Source organism: Epinephelus moara, chromosome 12 (genome assembly GCF_006386435.1).
Source record: "Epinephelus moara isolate mb chromosome 12, YSFRI_EMoa_1.0, whole genome shotgun sequence".
NCBI lineage: Eukaryota > Metazoa > Chordata > Actinopteri > Perciformes > Serranidae > Epinephelus > Epinephelus moara.
This window is the reverse complement of record NC_065517.1, coordinates 23,264,276-23,279,104: the sequence shown is the minus strand read 5'-3', so window position 1 is coordinate 23,279,104 and position 14,829 is coordinate 23,264,276. Positions and strand designations below refer to the sequence as shown.

General features: G+C 41.3%; 2 protein-coding genes across 2 annotated transcripts in view; one reads left to right on the top strand and one right to left on the bottom strand.

Moving 5' to 3' along the window:
- Positions 1-2,484, top strand: part of LOC126399200 (beta/gamma crystallin domain-containing protein 1-like) — a 39,183-nt gene extending 36,699 nt beyond the window's left edge. Inside the window, exon 23 of the mRNA XM_050059043.1 lies at positions 466-2,484. Coding sequence (XP_049915000.1) covers positions 466-554 — 89 coding nt within the window. The 3' untranslated portion in view covers positions 555-2,484. The remainder of the gene's footprint in view (positions 1-465) is intronic.
- A 139-nt stretch (positions 2,485-2,623) lies between these two features.
- LOC126399128 (reticulon-4-interacting protein 1 homolog, mitochondrial-like) lies at positions 2,624-14,234 on the bottom strand. The gene is made up of 9 exons (XM_050058950.1): positions 13,596-14,234; positions 13,349-13,506; positions 10,851-10,919; positions 10,314-10,438; positions 8,163-8,211; positions 7,919-8,055; positions 7,164-7,347; positions 4,222-4,317; positions 2,624-3,111 (listed from the first exon to the last, which is right to left on the bottom strand). The coding sequence occupies exons 1-9, from the start codon at positions 13,891-13,893 to the stop codon at positions 2,917-2,919; spliced, it is 1,311 nt and encodes a 436-aa protein (XP_049914907.1). The 5' UTR covers positions 13,894-14,234; the 3' UTR covers positions 2,624-2,916.
- Positions 14,235-14,829: the final 595 nt, after the last annotated feature.

The following is a 14,829-nucleotide window of genomic DNA, read 5'->3' as shown; positions in this document are numbered from 1 at the left end:
TAAGTCAGTCACAAGTCAGTATTACCAGCAGCACTGTAAAACTATAGAACTGGGTGTCTGTCTGGGGGCTGTGTTTGCATCACTGTCAATTAGTGACACCTTGTGGACTAAATCATAACACCGTGACTCTGTGCACATTCCCTGGAACATATTATTGCACTTTCATGCCTTCTTCTTGTATTTTAAATAGTTAAAATTTTTGTATTTTGAATTACAAGTATGAAAAATAACACTAAATATTGTTAACAGTATTATGTAAGCAGACCAAAGACAAATGCCTCACTATCCAAGTGATCATATGGCTGTCATTTATCTGTATTTAATATAATAAAGTACATATATTATGGAACATGGACTCATCCCAGCTGCAGTAAATTAAACAACCATTCAAAAGAGTAACACTTCATCACCCAGGATTATATTTAAAAAATGAATTAACAAGAAAACATCTCGTGTCTGTTTCAGGGGGCCTTCACTACGACAAAAACCACGTCATCCTACAAACACTTGATCCTCATAAACTGCAACAAAGGTGGGACGTGGAGATTATATGAAAACCATGAACTGCTGCTGAACTGGACTCCTAATATTATTATCAGAAGAGCAGCTCTGCCGGAGGCTCTCTTATGAAGCTGCAGTACGAATGCTCAAGGGCGAGGTACATCATTGGAGATGCTCAACCTCTGCTGCAGGAGGGCTACAATGATTTCCAATGAGGAGGTCAGCGCGGAGAGCTGTGGATAAATCCATAAGAATGTATTACGGCCCAGAGTGGAGTCTGAACTCGATGCTTCATATTTTACACTTACCTAGCAATATATCCCAAGGCTTATATTTTTTGTCTTTTCGTACAATAAATCTGTTTGCCTGATGTTAATTAACTTAAACAGTGTTAACACTTTACTGTGTTTTATATACATATATATATATATATATATATAAAGCTTTATTTTCCCAGCTGCATGCAACATGAGGAAACACAAAATACAGTTTCTCTTGACATGTTTTTTTCTCTTTGTTTAATCAAAATTGATGCGCACAAAACTCTTTTGTTTTCAGAATAAAAGTATTTTTGTCAATAAATTTCTTTAATACAATATACATCATGTTGAGCTGCGCTTGGTTTACAGCTATGAACAGACTGAACGCAAAATGCTTCAAATTTAAAGTTTCAGTGTTTGTTTTTTCCCAAATGTTGAATGGTTAAAGGAACAGTGTGTAAGATTTAAGTGGATTTAGTGTATCTAGTGAGCTGAAGCTTCACCTGGTTGTTCAGGAGGATTGTACCAGGAGCCGAATTATCTACAGAGGTTGCTTCCTCTCCAAAACAAACAAACCAGTGATTTAAACTGGTAAACTGGCTTGTCGGAGACAAGCTGCTAGCCCAGCAGCTGCTAATGTGTGCCCACATTTTATTCTGATAAGTTAAGATCCAGGCATTCAGGAGGTATTTACCAGGAGCCGAATTGACCCTTTGCTAAGTCTCGCCCATGGACGCAGACTGACCCATCATAGTGTTGCATCCGTCCGGCTCAGACCAGAGTCCAACCACAACACTGCTGTGCTCCACTGACTCAGATTTCCTTCATTTTCAGGCTGGTTTTGTGGATTTGGAGCTAAATGTTGTGCCTGGGGCACGTCGTGTATTAATGATACTCGTTACCTGGAGAGGTTGGAAAAAGACATACGTTTCTTCCCTGTACCAAAACCAAAATCAGACCCTGGAAAGTGTAGGGTTAGCTAGCTAGCTACTGAAGATATAGCCTACTGAATGTATACACATGCTGCTTTTGCTTTTTAATGATTATAACAGTGGAAAAAAGGCCAACCCTGCTGTACAGGAACCAGTGAAGGGAAGCAGGAAAACTTTGCTGATATTCAACCAGCTCTGTGTCCTCGCGATGAACGCTGTTTGACTTCCCCTGGAGATCCCCACCCTTACATTGGCAGAGGTCCGGGCGCTACCGTCGGCACAGTTCATCTGCACACCCTGCGATGCCACACAGCTGGTTCAGTATCAGCAAAGTTTCCCTTTATATTCATTGTCTTCTGTGTCAATCAGCAGTGATGTGGTGGTTCACTTTTACACTGTGATCTGTAGCCTATAGCTCGGCTTTAGCTTCTAACTATCTTTGTCTTTTTAACCTGTTGTTGCTGCTGAGTCAGTTTGACATCCTGGATATATCCTTCAAACACAGACTGTAGACCCCTCTGTCTGCTTCTCTCTGGAATCACTGTTTCATTTTTCTAAAAACATGATAATGTGTCTTCAGGGAGTGCAGTTAGTTACAGTGTGGGCTCCATGCTTACTCCGACAGCTTGATACTAGGGATTTAAACCAGCAATAACGGTAAATAATACAGATTCACATTTTGAAAATCTGTTTTTCCGACGCTCTCATTGCAGAGGGGCAACATGACATTGGGTAGTTGTCAAACAACTCCACATGGACAAACGCAAATGTGTTATCATGCTGCTTGAGCCTCAACTGGCTCTACACCTCTATTGATGAACATGTCCAGCTGGATATATTTGTATCAGACATTGTTTTATTTCACTCCATGTTGATAGATTGCAGCAATCATAAGGCCACAGAGAGCCTGGTAATACCTGCTGGATGCTGCCCTGAATGGTATTTATTAGTCCACAGCTGGTAATTATAACAGCCTCTCCATGACAGGAACGCGGCATAACTCAAACACCTTGTGAAAACTTCAAGATAGCACAGGAAGGTGTAAGATTTAACAACAGTCTTTGGCACGCTCCCATTACAGTCTCAGGTCACGCTTGTAGTCTGCTGCGCAACGGCAGCACCTCTGCTCCCGTTCAATTATACAGTCTTCTGCTGTCAGAGCAGCCTTGCAAAGGTGAGAAGAAACACAGGAGCTGAATTCCCTCCGCTGTCTCTTAGTTTTGCTAGGCCGTCTCTCGCACGTCTTGCTCGGACTCTGCGGTCTCCGTGCGACTGCTCTGCACCAGCTCTTCGGCCTGTCTGTCGTCCTCGTCATCCACCCTGACGACTGTCTTCCCTCTGGCGTGGCCCTGCTCCAACTTCTGAAAAGCCTGGGGCACCTGGGTAAATGGAAACTGGGCCTCCACTACTGGCAGAATCTGCAGTGAACCGGCAGAAAAAAATATCATGAATACGAGCTTAAAATCAATCGGGGGAGTAAGTCAGGAAACAATTAAGAGATCAGATTTAAACCTTCAGCATTATTAGACATGGGATGAATTGTATTAGGCATCGGCTTTTGTTTTAATGGGTTTGGGAAATGAATGGGAGGACTGTTTTATTAGACGGCAGAATGAGTGTTGACAGTTTGACGATTGGGTCAATTACACAGACTTTTTGGTGACAACATATTCTTTGGAAATCATGCTGATGGGATAGACGCCTCACATTAAGTGCTCCGAGTAAACAGCTTTTCTGATACTACTGGTTTCAGACTGTTTTCTGTTCTGTCTTACAAGGCACCAGGAAATTATAGTAATTATATTCAATCAAATTAGACAAGCAAATATCCACAAGCTCCTAATGCTACATCATCTCTGCTTTCACAGCCGCAAAATGTGAAAAAGTGAGGGCGGGGTTCAGAATGTGATGAGGCTGGACAATCCTGCGCTAGTCCCACAACACCAGCAGCCGGGCTTGTTATTCTGGTCAGCATCTCTTGTCGTTAACAATGAATGGGGAGCGCGGTGGCGTCACACTGGAAACCGTCCACACTTCTGCCTGAGAATAGGACGTGCGGAGAGAAGCGTGCATGTGTGTATTTTGTGGCTGTGTGTGTGTGTCCGCAGCTTCCCGCCACTGGTCTGAGTGTGCCGCTCGCTGTAAGCCCCGGGACAAAAGGACAGAGGTCCCACACGCTTTTGCGAATGGCTGCTCAGCACTGTTTAAAAATCCATTCACCGTCTCCTGGCGCCTGACTCAATCGCCCAGAAGCCAAGCATACACACCGCCGACCAACCGGTGCAGCGGGAAATGCGTTGCTCACTCCTTCACAAAGCCACAGGGGAGCCTTGAATACAGGCATGTGTGGAATCCCTGGTATGTTCATATTTAATTTGCTGTATGATCTCTGCTCCTGCATGAATTTCACTCTCAGGCTGTGATTAGTGTGCAAATGAGAGGATTTCCGTCACCCCACTCTCTCAGTATAAGTGATTCTGGGTGACAAGTACGCCAGCATGTACATCAGTAATGAGGCAGCACAGTACCTTCACTGCATCCACCAGCCTGCTGACCTCATCCAGGGCAGGTCCATCTGGAGTGTAAAACCCCCACCGATAGAAGACTCCACTTGATATAATGTTCTAAGAGGCAAACAGAGAGGAAGGAAAAATTAGAAATCAGGCAGGTATGCACCTCACTGCGTATGACGTACACGAGTCATGACCTGGGTATGGAAATATCAGGAAGTCAGCACACAAACGTCCCCCAGGCCCAGTTGTTCAGAAGTAATCTGATCCTATTTCAGCGGATTGGATCAAACCCTGAAAACGGGTTGCGCAAAAGAAAATAAAAAGGATTCTGAAATTGGATTAGATCATATAAACCAGCTTTGATCTGGATCCAACCTTCAGCATGTGTTTTTAAACTTTTAAGTAGGATTGAGACACACGAACCAAAAATGTGGATAACCCTGATCCCAGCATAAGTGTGGATTTCAGGCGCAAAATATATGAAAACTTTAAAATTGGTCAAATATATATACATTTATTATATTTTAACTTGATTTAAATAATCATTACAGTGATGAAGTAGACATTAGGCTACCCATTAAGCCTTTAAGTAAAATAATCCCCAAATAGCTGTCAATATCAAACAAATATTCTTTAATTCCAACTTTTATTTATCACTTTTTATTAGTTACAAAAATATGGTATGGAATATAAATTCCAGATGGTTCCTGGAAGAAAACCAGGGTGGGGGGGTTCAAAGTTCAGGGTTTTCTCTGGGTACTCCAGCTTCCTCCCACAGTCCAAAGACATGCAGGTTAATTGATAACTCTAAATTGTCCGTAGGTGTGAATGTGAGTGTGAATGGTTGTCTGTCTCTATGTGTCAGCCCTGTGATAGTCTGGTGACCTCTCCAGGGTGTACCCTGCCTCTCGCCCAATGTCAGATGAAATAGGCCTCCTGCGACCCCCAACAGGATAAGCAGTTACAGAAAATGAATTAATTACAATGACACAGTCAAACTTAATTTCTAACAACTGCACCACCCACGCTGTTTCCTGTCTCTTTGAATTAAAACACTTAAAGTGACCCCACACTGGTGCTTCCACCTCTTGTTCTTTACATAACTAGTAGCCTACATTGTCATATAAAGTCCCATTTAGAGCTGTCGTTATCCGGATTAAGTAATATTGAAAAGTTTGCATCTGGATCAGGGGGATACAATCAAATGCTAGTTTGAAAAACCGGCACAGAAGTGAGATGTGAGATGGATTATTCAATTCTACATAGCAAACGTGGAATTTCCAAACGTGGATCATTGTGATCCACATCCAATTTTTTTATCTGGGCCCTTGAGTCCTTACTTGATTTCGATGTTTGCATAAAGATTAAGAGTTTTAACATACTTACAAAAAACCCCACGAGCTCACTACTTGAAGTAAAATCAAAATCAGAATACTTTGAGTTACAAAAACCAACCAAGACAAAAACCAGAACACACAGAAAGTATGCTGGAGGCACTCCATCACCACAGTGACTGTAACACCATACTATGACTGAGAAGTAACAGCATGGATTACACGGAAGAAAAACTGATCATTACAAATTTGTTGATAGACCAGTTACTTATGGGAGGTACAGAAAAGTTTCCGGGCTTTTCTGCCTGAGACTGAACATTTAATAATGATGACTCTACCATCTTTTACGGCAACCATTTACTTATTCCTATACATGTGATCCATCCACTAAAAAAACAGGTCCTTTTTTCCCTAATTTAATCATGTTACAGGGAGAAATGCCAAGTCCCAATAAGGCTGCATCAGAAAGCTTTTAAAACACAATGAGGAAAGGAGAAACTGCTGTGTACTAATCTTGAAATTCAACACTTGATATTTGATCATATCACATTTTGTGGCGTGACACTGCCACACCTCTTTAGCCTTTGGTAAAATTATCCCTGCTTCCCTGAGAAGAACAAAAAAAAATAAAGACAGATTGTGACAGATTGTTCCTGATCAGTCAGTTGAACACTAGAGGGCTCAGTTGCGCTGTGATTTCCCCAGATGAAAAGGACGTTCTGTCCAGAGCTGGGCAGCGAGGGTGTGACTGCTGCGGCTGAGCCCCGCCAAACTGACCAGCTGGCTGCGACCGCGGACAAAGGGGCCCGGAGGCTTGGCAAGAAACACACAAACACTGGTATTTGCCGGGGGGAGATAGCCGGCTACAATCTGCACAAACACCAAATACTGCTGGTTCAGCAGCAAACACATGCACGCACACACATCGCATCGAGACTAACGCCCACACACACACACACACACACACACACACATTCAACTCCAACACTGCCAGCCGTGCTGTCACCACTGCCCGGGACAACTTGACTCAGTCCCCTGAGCAGCTCCACCCTGTCCTCGCCTATTCACCCACTACCCTCATTACACATGCACTCCACTGACAGAGCAGCTGGAGGGACGGGACCTGCATGCAATAACACGAGGCTCACACACACGCAGGGCCTCAAACTCTTCAAACTTCCCCTTCACCTGCACACAGTCAGATTTATTACACACTGCAGGGTGTATTTCTATAGCTCAAGCATAAACCCTTGCAAAGAGACAATGTGAAGCAAAGTCAAGTTATAACACGATTTCTCCTTCCCAATTTCCACTGAACTGTGATTGATCTGCTTAACTGAATAGAAGTAAAACATAAACGTGGATTGACTGGAACAGGTGTACACCCATTTCAGTGTTGTCTTTCCATGCCGCTGAGGATTAAGTATTTCATTTCAGTTGGGGAGCACCTGTGGTCCACACCCACGCTAATGGCTGCATGAGAAATACCAGCCGCAAAGCAGTTTATAAGACAAACAACAGGACAGTAAGGGTTGTTTATGAGACGAGTGGATCTGCATGTCAGACCATGAAACAGCAGAATAATCCTTCACATCATCTATGTTTGATTCAGTGTTAAAATACCTGCATGGCCTTGCTTTGCAGGGTGAGTCCAGCGTGAAACGCCCCATCCAGCAGGCCCATGGAATCGGTGTTGAGGAGTAAAGGTGTTACCAGTGTGACGTACTTCGCTCCAGACCAGGGCTTCAGCAGGCCTACCGCCCACTCCTCCGTCTCCCCGCCCACGTTGTCTAAAATCACATCAAACCTGAGGGTGCAAACACAACTCTGTCAAACTCAAAGGGTTTAAAATACTGGAAAACATGCACACACTTCATAGCAGGTGAGCAATTACGACAGCATTACGTGTTTTATCACCGCAGGTCAGCGTCCTACATGTTGCTAAACCCTGATTTTAAAGGGAATGCTCGGGAAAGATAACCGTTTCGTTTACCAGTTTAGTTGCGGAGGGGGAGAGAGGGGTGAAACCAGCGTCCACTCAGGCCTTGAGCCCTGGTTTCCATGGAAACTAGAAAGCGAGTCAGTGAGCAGTTGTGCCATGCTGACAAGAAGATGTTTACCACATCTGAGGGGCGTTTAAAGGGAAGGAGCACACACAATTCTCGCAGTCCTGGATGATTCCTTTTCATTAGCACCTTTGTTGGACCGGCACAGACTCTAATGATTCTTCATTAGCCGGGCGAGTAAAGAACATTCTGCTTTCATCTGCGCTTTTAAATAAAAACAATACGGTGTCAACACTTTACACGTAATGTGCTGTATGATTTAATAGCCTGCTTACTTCTAAAACAGACACTTCCCGCAGCAACAACACTCACTTCTCCATCATTTCTAGCTGCTCGGGCGCATCTCCCGCTGTGTAGTCCACCACCTCGTCGGCCCCCAGTCCTCTAACAAGGCCTTCGGCGTTCTGAGAGCAGGTAACAGTTACGTGGGCTCCCCAGGCCTTCAATAACTGGCAGCACACAGAGGAAGAAAACACAAATACACACACAAACACAGTAAGTGGCTTTACACTCCGAGTGTCAAACATACACAGTGCAGCAGATGGAATAAACTTACCTGAATGGAGAATGTTCCAACCCCTCCGGATCCTCCAGTGATCAAAACTCTAGGGAGGGGAAAAAAACAGCAACCAGAGGGCCATTCAATTACAGTGTGACTCATTAAAGTGAAGCTACTACAAGAAGTGGAAGCCTCGGGGGGTAAAAGGGGATTTGCGGGATGGGAAGCTATTACACCCGCAGGGGAGTGAAGGTTCCATTAGATTACACGTCAGGTTACATTTTTACAGGCTTCGGGTTAAAGGCAGGATTTTAAAACCCCTTTGATGCCAATTAGAATGAAACAGAAGATCAGGGTTCAACGCTGAAATGAGTGTGATGGGAAAAAAAAGTCTTTTCAAAGTATAGGTCTGCATGACTGGACTGAAACTTCAAGAAATTAAAGAAATAATTCAAGGTATGACGGCTTTCTATAAAAGTATTCAGGGACTGCAATTCACACTTCTAAACAGGACTCATCAGTGACAGTTGCCAGGTTGCTTTGGCAACCATTTTGAGACTGGCAACCAATTCTTTGCCTTTGATTTTCAACCATATAAAAATAGGGACGGCAAACAGCAAACCTGCACCCCAAAATAAATACAATTTTAATGTTGGTTGCATTACTGATAATCAAGGTTCCCACAAAGTTTCAAGGACAAAATTTCAAGGCTTTCAAGACTTTCAATATGTTAGGCAGTCTGCGGACACAGAGCAGTAGCGCTCCCTGAGTGGGGGAGTGACAGCAGACAGTTTAGCTGCCGCGTTGATTAATTTGTTTGAAAAAGAAAATGCTCTGTGCCTCCCAACTACCATGTTCTACTGTTGACGAATTTAAAATGAAACTGGAGTGGCACTCTGAGGGACAACTAAACTCCCTAAGCTGCCAGCGTCAACTGCACAATCTCAAAAATGCAGTGCAATTTAATAGCAGGTGTTATTCAATTATAAGTGTACTATACAGTTCTGTTTATCTTTTATTTGTTTTTTGGATTACTGTTTTGTGGTTTTACACTATGATGCCATGTTTGCTTGTTTGGACCCCAGGAAAAGTAGTTGCTGCCTTGGTATTGACTAATGGGGATCCAAATTAGTAAATAAATAAATATCTGATCCAAACTCTATTCAAACATAATTCCAGCTAGCTGGCATACATGGAGGGAGAGACGGAACACAGGGAGCAAATGAAGAAGCATACGTGATGGTAAACAAAACGTCACACACTAGCTCATATAAGTGCTACGTTACGTCAACTGCTGCAAAAAATAAATTCTCTGTTATGTGACATTATGTGGAAGGTTATCCATGGAAGATTACTGAAACAATTAATGTCATTACACACAACAAAATTCCAGGACTTTTCCAAGCCTGGTAAACAAGACTGTGGAATTGTATATCTTATCCAGGTTTTCCATGACCGTGGGAGCCCTGGATATTTGAACAGCTATAAACCAAACAACGCTGCATGTGTGTAGGTGTGTTTACTTGCATGTGCTCAGGCATCTGTTTTTGGGACAATGACGGAGTAAATTCAGTTAGACTGTTTGACTGTGGGGTGAAAAGTGCAACTAACCCATCAACATTGCAAACAAATGTGGAAACTGATTAAAACGACAAAGAACCAGATGAGTCTGAATGTAAAGGTCAAATCAAATAAAACACTCTACAACTTTCAAACATTCTTCTATGTCGCCTTTTATGTCATTATGAAGCTGACATATAACTGCATAACATCTCTATTACTCAAAATATAAGGTGAAGGTAAAAATGGAAACCATATTTAGTAAGCAAAAGCTGATGCCTGGCAACCACTTTTAAAAATCAGTGGTAAGCCTTGTGTATTAAAGGTCCAGTGTTTAGGATTTAGTGGTAGAACTGAAACTTTTCCCATGTGCCAAGCGTGTTAGAGAACCATAGCAGCCGATGTGAAAACATGGATCGCCTATCTAGAGCCAGTGTTTGGTTTGTCCGTTCTGGGCTACTATAGAATAACATGGTGGACTCTGTGGAAGAGGACCCACTCCGTATGCAGATACATTATTCTAAGGCAACAAAAACACACTGATCCTTATTTTGAGGTGATAATAATCTACATCCTACACACTGGACCTTTAATGTTGGAGGTGGAGGGGTTCAGTACAGGGTTATCCAGGATCACGCTGGTGCTTGCCTTTTATTTGAAGAGTTGTGTCTGCAAAGACCACCTGCGTTGACGAGCGCAGACAGAGCAGTGTTGGCCACATAGGGGATGGATGCTGCCTCTGTGTGACTCAATAACTTTGGCTTATGGGAAACCTGCAACAGCAAACAGCCAGTGTCAAAAGTTCATGTCAACATGTCAACAATCTCTTCACTTATCAATTTATTGTAAAAGCTCAGTGCAGTCAGCAGAGCCGCTGTGAGCACAGCTCGCTCTGAGCTGCTGAATAAATGAAGCGCAATACAGTCAGAAAACAGAAGGCAATTAGTGTCTGTCTGTAATTGGTGCCATAGCGGCTCCAGCAACCAAACACAGTAATCTTTATTATGCTGCAGGATTACGTAACAGGGTGCACTTGTTCCAAACTTTTGTTCAGCATTTTTTCACAAATCGTACAACGGCTCTACATCAACTCTTTCCACTTGTTTGAAAACATACTGACCTAAAAGTCGATACTATCAGTCAATTGATGAGCAAAATCAGTAATTCATAACCTCTGTGGCTCACCTCATACTCTGTGAGAGTCACAAATTCTGCCAGGCTGCCTTGTTTCCATGGGGGAACAGCAGCCCACACCTGGAACACAAATATGACATTTCACATGCTGAACACGACTCAATTTAACCGCCTACTCTCCGTCTCTGAATCTTATTAATCGGCTATTAAGCTCTCAGTCAGCAGTTCCCGTTCTTATCTTCCTTTTTCCAAAGACAGTTTTAAACTGATGGAACAAGATTACTAGAATACTGTAAGTGGAAACTTTTACTGCTGTATTGTCCTATAATTTAATCACATTCACTTTAGGTTGGATTTGCATAATCACATTTGTATCTGCAGGAAGACAGTAATGTGAATATGTAGGAGGCAGAGCAGCAGAGTTCTCAGATTATTATTCATGTGATGACCAAGCAGAAAGAGAATAATCTTTTTTTCTGAGAAAATATGTCTGCAGATGACTTGACTATGGAGTTACTGGAATTGACAAAATGACAATAAATTCCATGAAACAATACACATTTGTTTACTGTCAATGGTTTTGAGTTAACATTTATACTATTGTAGCTACTTCTCTATGATCTTTGGGTGTGTTGGATCAGTGGTTACCAACCTTTTCTACTTATAACCTCTCATCACTGGTTCCATTATGTCCATGAGTTATGTGACCAAGACGACCAATGATTTTTTTTTCCATCTGTTACTGTTACATATGCTTATTCATTTTAAAGTCCAGGAGAGGTAGATTTATGATTTTTTTCCCACAAGAAAAAGCAAAAATTAGAGACACATCATGGGTCAGGACTCGAGGTTGGGAACCACTGTTTTAGACCATTGTAGGCAGTGTTGCACATCAATGACCTAGATTGTTTTATGGCAATAATAGATATGTACATGGCTTTTGTATCAATGTGATAAGGAACCTTGATTTCATGGGTATTTAGTGTGCTGACCACTACAAGGGCATTCCTGTCTGGTCATCTTACAACCATCCATACAAATTGGGTCAAATCATTTCCTGCCAGAAAAACCCTTAAAACTGTTACTTATCAACACACTAATTTTGTTTCTCGTGTGAAACATTATTTTTAAAGCATTTAAATGTGTGACATAAATATAATTTATGAAGGATTTTCATCTGCTTTCATTTTTTAACTTCTTAACTTGCCCGGTGCTGAAACACAGCTTTGTCCCAGACAAGAATTTACAACTACAAACAATTAAAAATGTGTTACTGTGTAAATATTTTGTACAAGCACCAACAGTTAATGCTTCAATATTGTTGCAGTATCAAGAGGTATTTAGAAAAGGATCCACGGTATGATATTATCACAATACTTGAGTCTTGATAGTGTTATTTTTATATTAATGTCATTTTAAATATGTTGCAATATGCTGAGTATTGTGATAAAACATATTATGATTTATTACCTTTTTTCAGTTGTAAATGATGTCCCCAAAGGAAAACTTTGTTGACATCTGTTTTCACTAAAAAGATAAAGTTTTCAGTTTGTTCATCTCACTTCAGCCAATTTTTGCAGCAGCCAAATGTATCTAGTGGACTGAAAAAGCAATTGATGATATTATTCTAGTAGGCTACTTCAAGTTTAATTTGAGTTTGTAATATTAATAATTTATATATTAAAAAATCAATACTTGGCACTGTGTGATGATACAATATTGCCCCACAAAAATATCGCAATACTATGCTGTATCTATTTTTTCTCCCACCCCTAGTATTTAGTCAAAAATATTGTGTGTTTTGTTTTGTTTTCGTTTTTTTATTATCTTTTTTTTTTTTATAGATCACCCGACCCTAGACTGAAAGTGGAGCATGACTGGACTGAAACTTCAATTAATTCAAGGTTTGACGGCCTTGTATAATAGTATTCAGGGACTTCTTACTTTTTCCTGACTGTGATTCACACTTCTAAACAGGACTCATCAGTGACAGTTGCCAGGTTGCTTTGGCAACGATTTTGAGACTGGCAACCAATTCTTTGCCCTTGATTTTCCAACATAAAAAAATTAGGGACAGCAAACAGCAAACCTGCACCCCAAAATAAAAACAATTTCAGTATCTGTTGCATTAGTGATATTTGGGGTTCCCAAAATATTGTGTGTTATGTTTTTGTTTTTCTATTTTCATTTTTTTTTTATAGATCACCCAACCCTACACTGAAAGTGAAGCAGCATCCTGAATCTGTGTATTTCTGCATTAAAGGTAAACATGTCTTGACAGAGACATGTAAATGTTTAGGTGGATTATTAATGTAAGCTGTACTGAAAACTATACTTTCATATTAATTGTCATAATCAGCACAAAAATAATACGATAATATTAGTAAAACATGAATAAATCATGTGTGTTACACTCAGGTTTTTAGCCATTCACATTTTGGCTTCACGTGCACAGTGGACACTGTATAACAACACTGCAAAATCAAATTACTGGTACAGTTGTTCAGTGTTACAGCATGTTAAAGACAGGTGTGCAGTGCAGCTCCTACCTCATCTCCTGGAACAACATGGGTCACCTCAGATCCACAGTCCACCACCACACCAGACACATCACGACCAAGGATCAGAGGAAACTCACTATCATTGTCACTGCCCATCACAGACAGTGGATCCCTTCTTAATTTAAGCAGTTTAGCTCCATAACCACCTGCAAATGGAGAAAGCCAAAAGGTTATGACTCACTTATGTGGCTGTGTTGATCACAATGCCTCTGCTGAGTATGAGCCCAACACTTACCCCTCATAGACACATCAAGAGGGTTGAGACTGGCAGCGTGGACTTTAATCATCACCTCACTGGGAGAGCTGACAATGGGCATGGGGATTTCTTCAGTGTACTTCAGAACCTCATTAGTACCATACTGATCAATGACCCAGGCTGACATACAGCTCTGCAGTCTTGAAGGTGAACTACAGACATTTCTCCTGAAGCACACACTCCACCCTGCCCTGGCTAATGTTTTGGTCGAGGCTGCTGCTTTCGCGTTTAACAAACGCAGGAGCCTGGTTGATGCCATAGCTCTGACAGAACACATTTACACCGTCCTGCGGCTGACTGTGCCTACAAGGTCAGCTTTTGATACCACAAGTCATCAGGAAGAACACTTGTCACTACCTTAGCTAATGATAGCTGGTTAGCTAGGTAGCTACACAGCTAACGTTAGCATGTGCACGTCGTCTGCGCTCAAAGCACTCGCAAAAATGTATCGAATAAGTCAAACAAATAAGCGACAGCGTCTGTGTGCACGTTAAGTGTATTACCGAGTGTCAGTTATTAACCTGAAATGAAAACCAGTGTTATAAAGATTAGCTGATAGCAGATAACACACCCCTCTCCGGCTAGGTGGCGACATAACAAGCTAACCTTTCACCTCACACCGACAGCCAATCAGAATTCTGTATCTAAATATTCTAGCCAATAGGGAAAGAGAATGACTCTGACGTGTAGTACTGATATACGACAACTACTACTAATAATAATGAAAAATAATAGCCGAAATAAAGGGAAAAAATATAAATAAATAAAAACAATTAAAATAAAATACTTAACAGAAAATAAATAAATAAATAAAGATACAAGTTATGAGTGATACAACATTGAAAATACGTCTTTTTATCCCCCTTTTTTTCTCTTCTCAGTTCCATGACCATTTACTTTGATGATATGATGGACGTACCTTATTGTTGTAATTATTTGTTGCTCAATAAAGTTTATTTAAAAAAATATGAAAATAATGATGACATTGTATTTTGACCTAAGATAAAATAAAAGCAAGTGAATAACATTGATCATCTTGTTACAGTGCATTGTTCTGCTGGGAAACCTTGTGTCCTGGCATTCATGTGGATGCTACTTGACATACTCCACCTACTCAAACACTGGGAACAGCACCTATGGATGGCAGAGGAAATTGTGTTTCATTACAGTCATTCTGATATAAAGAATAGATAATTATATTCTTATAACTATA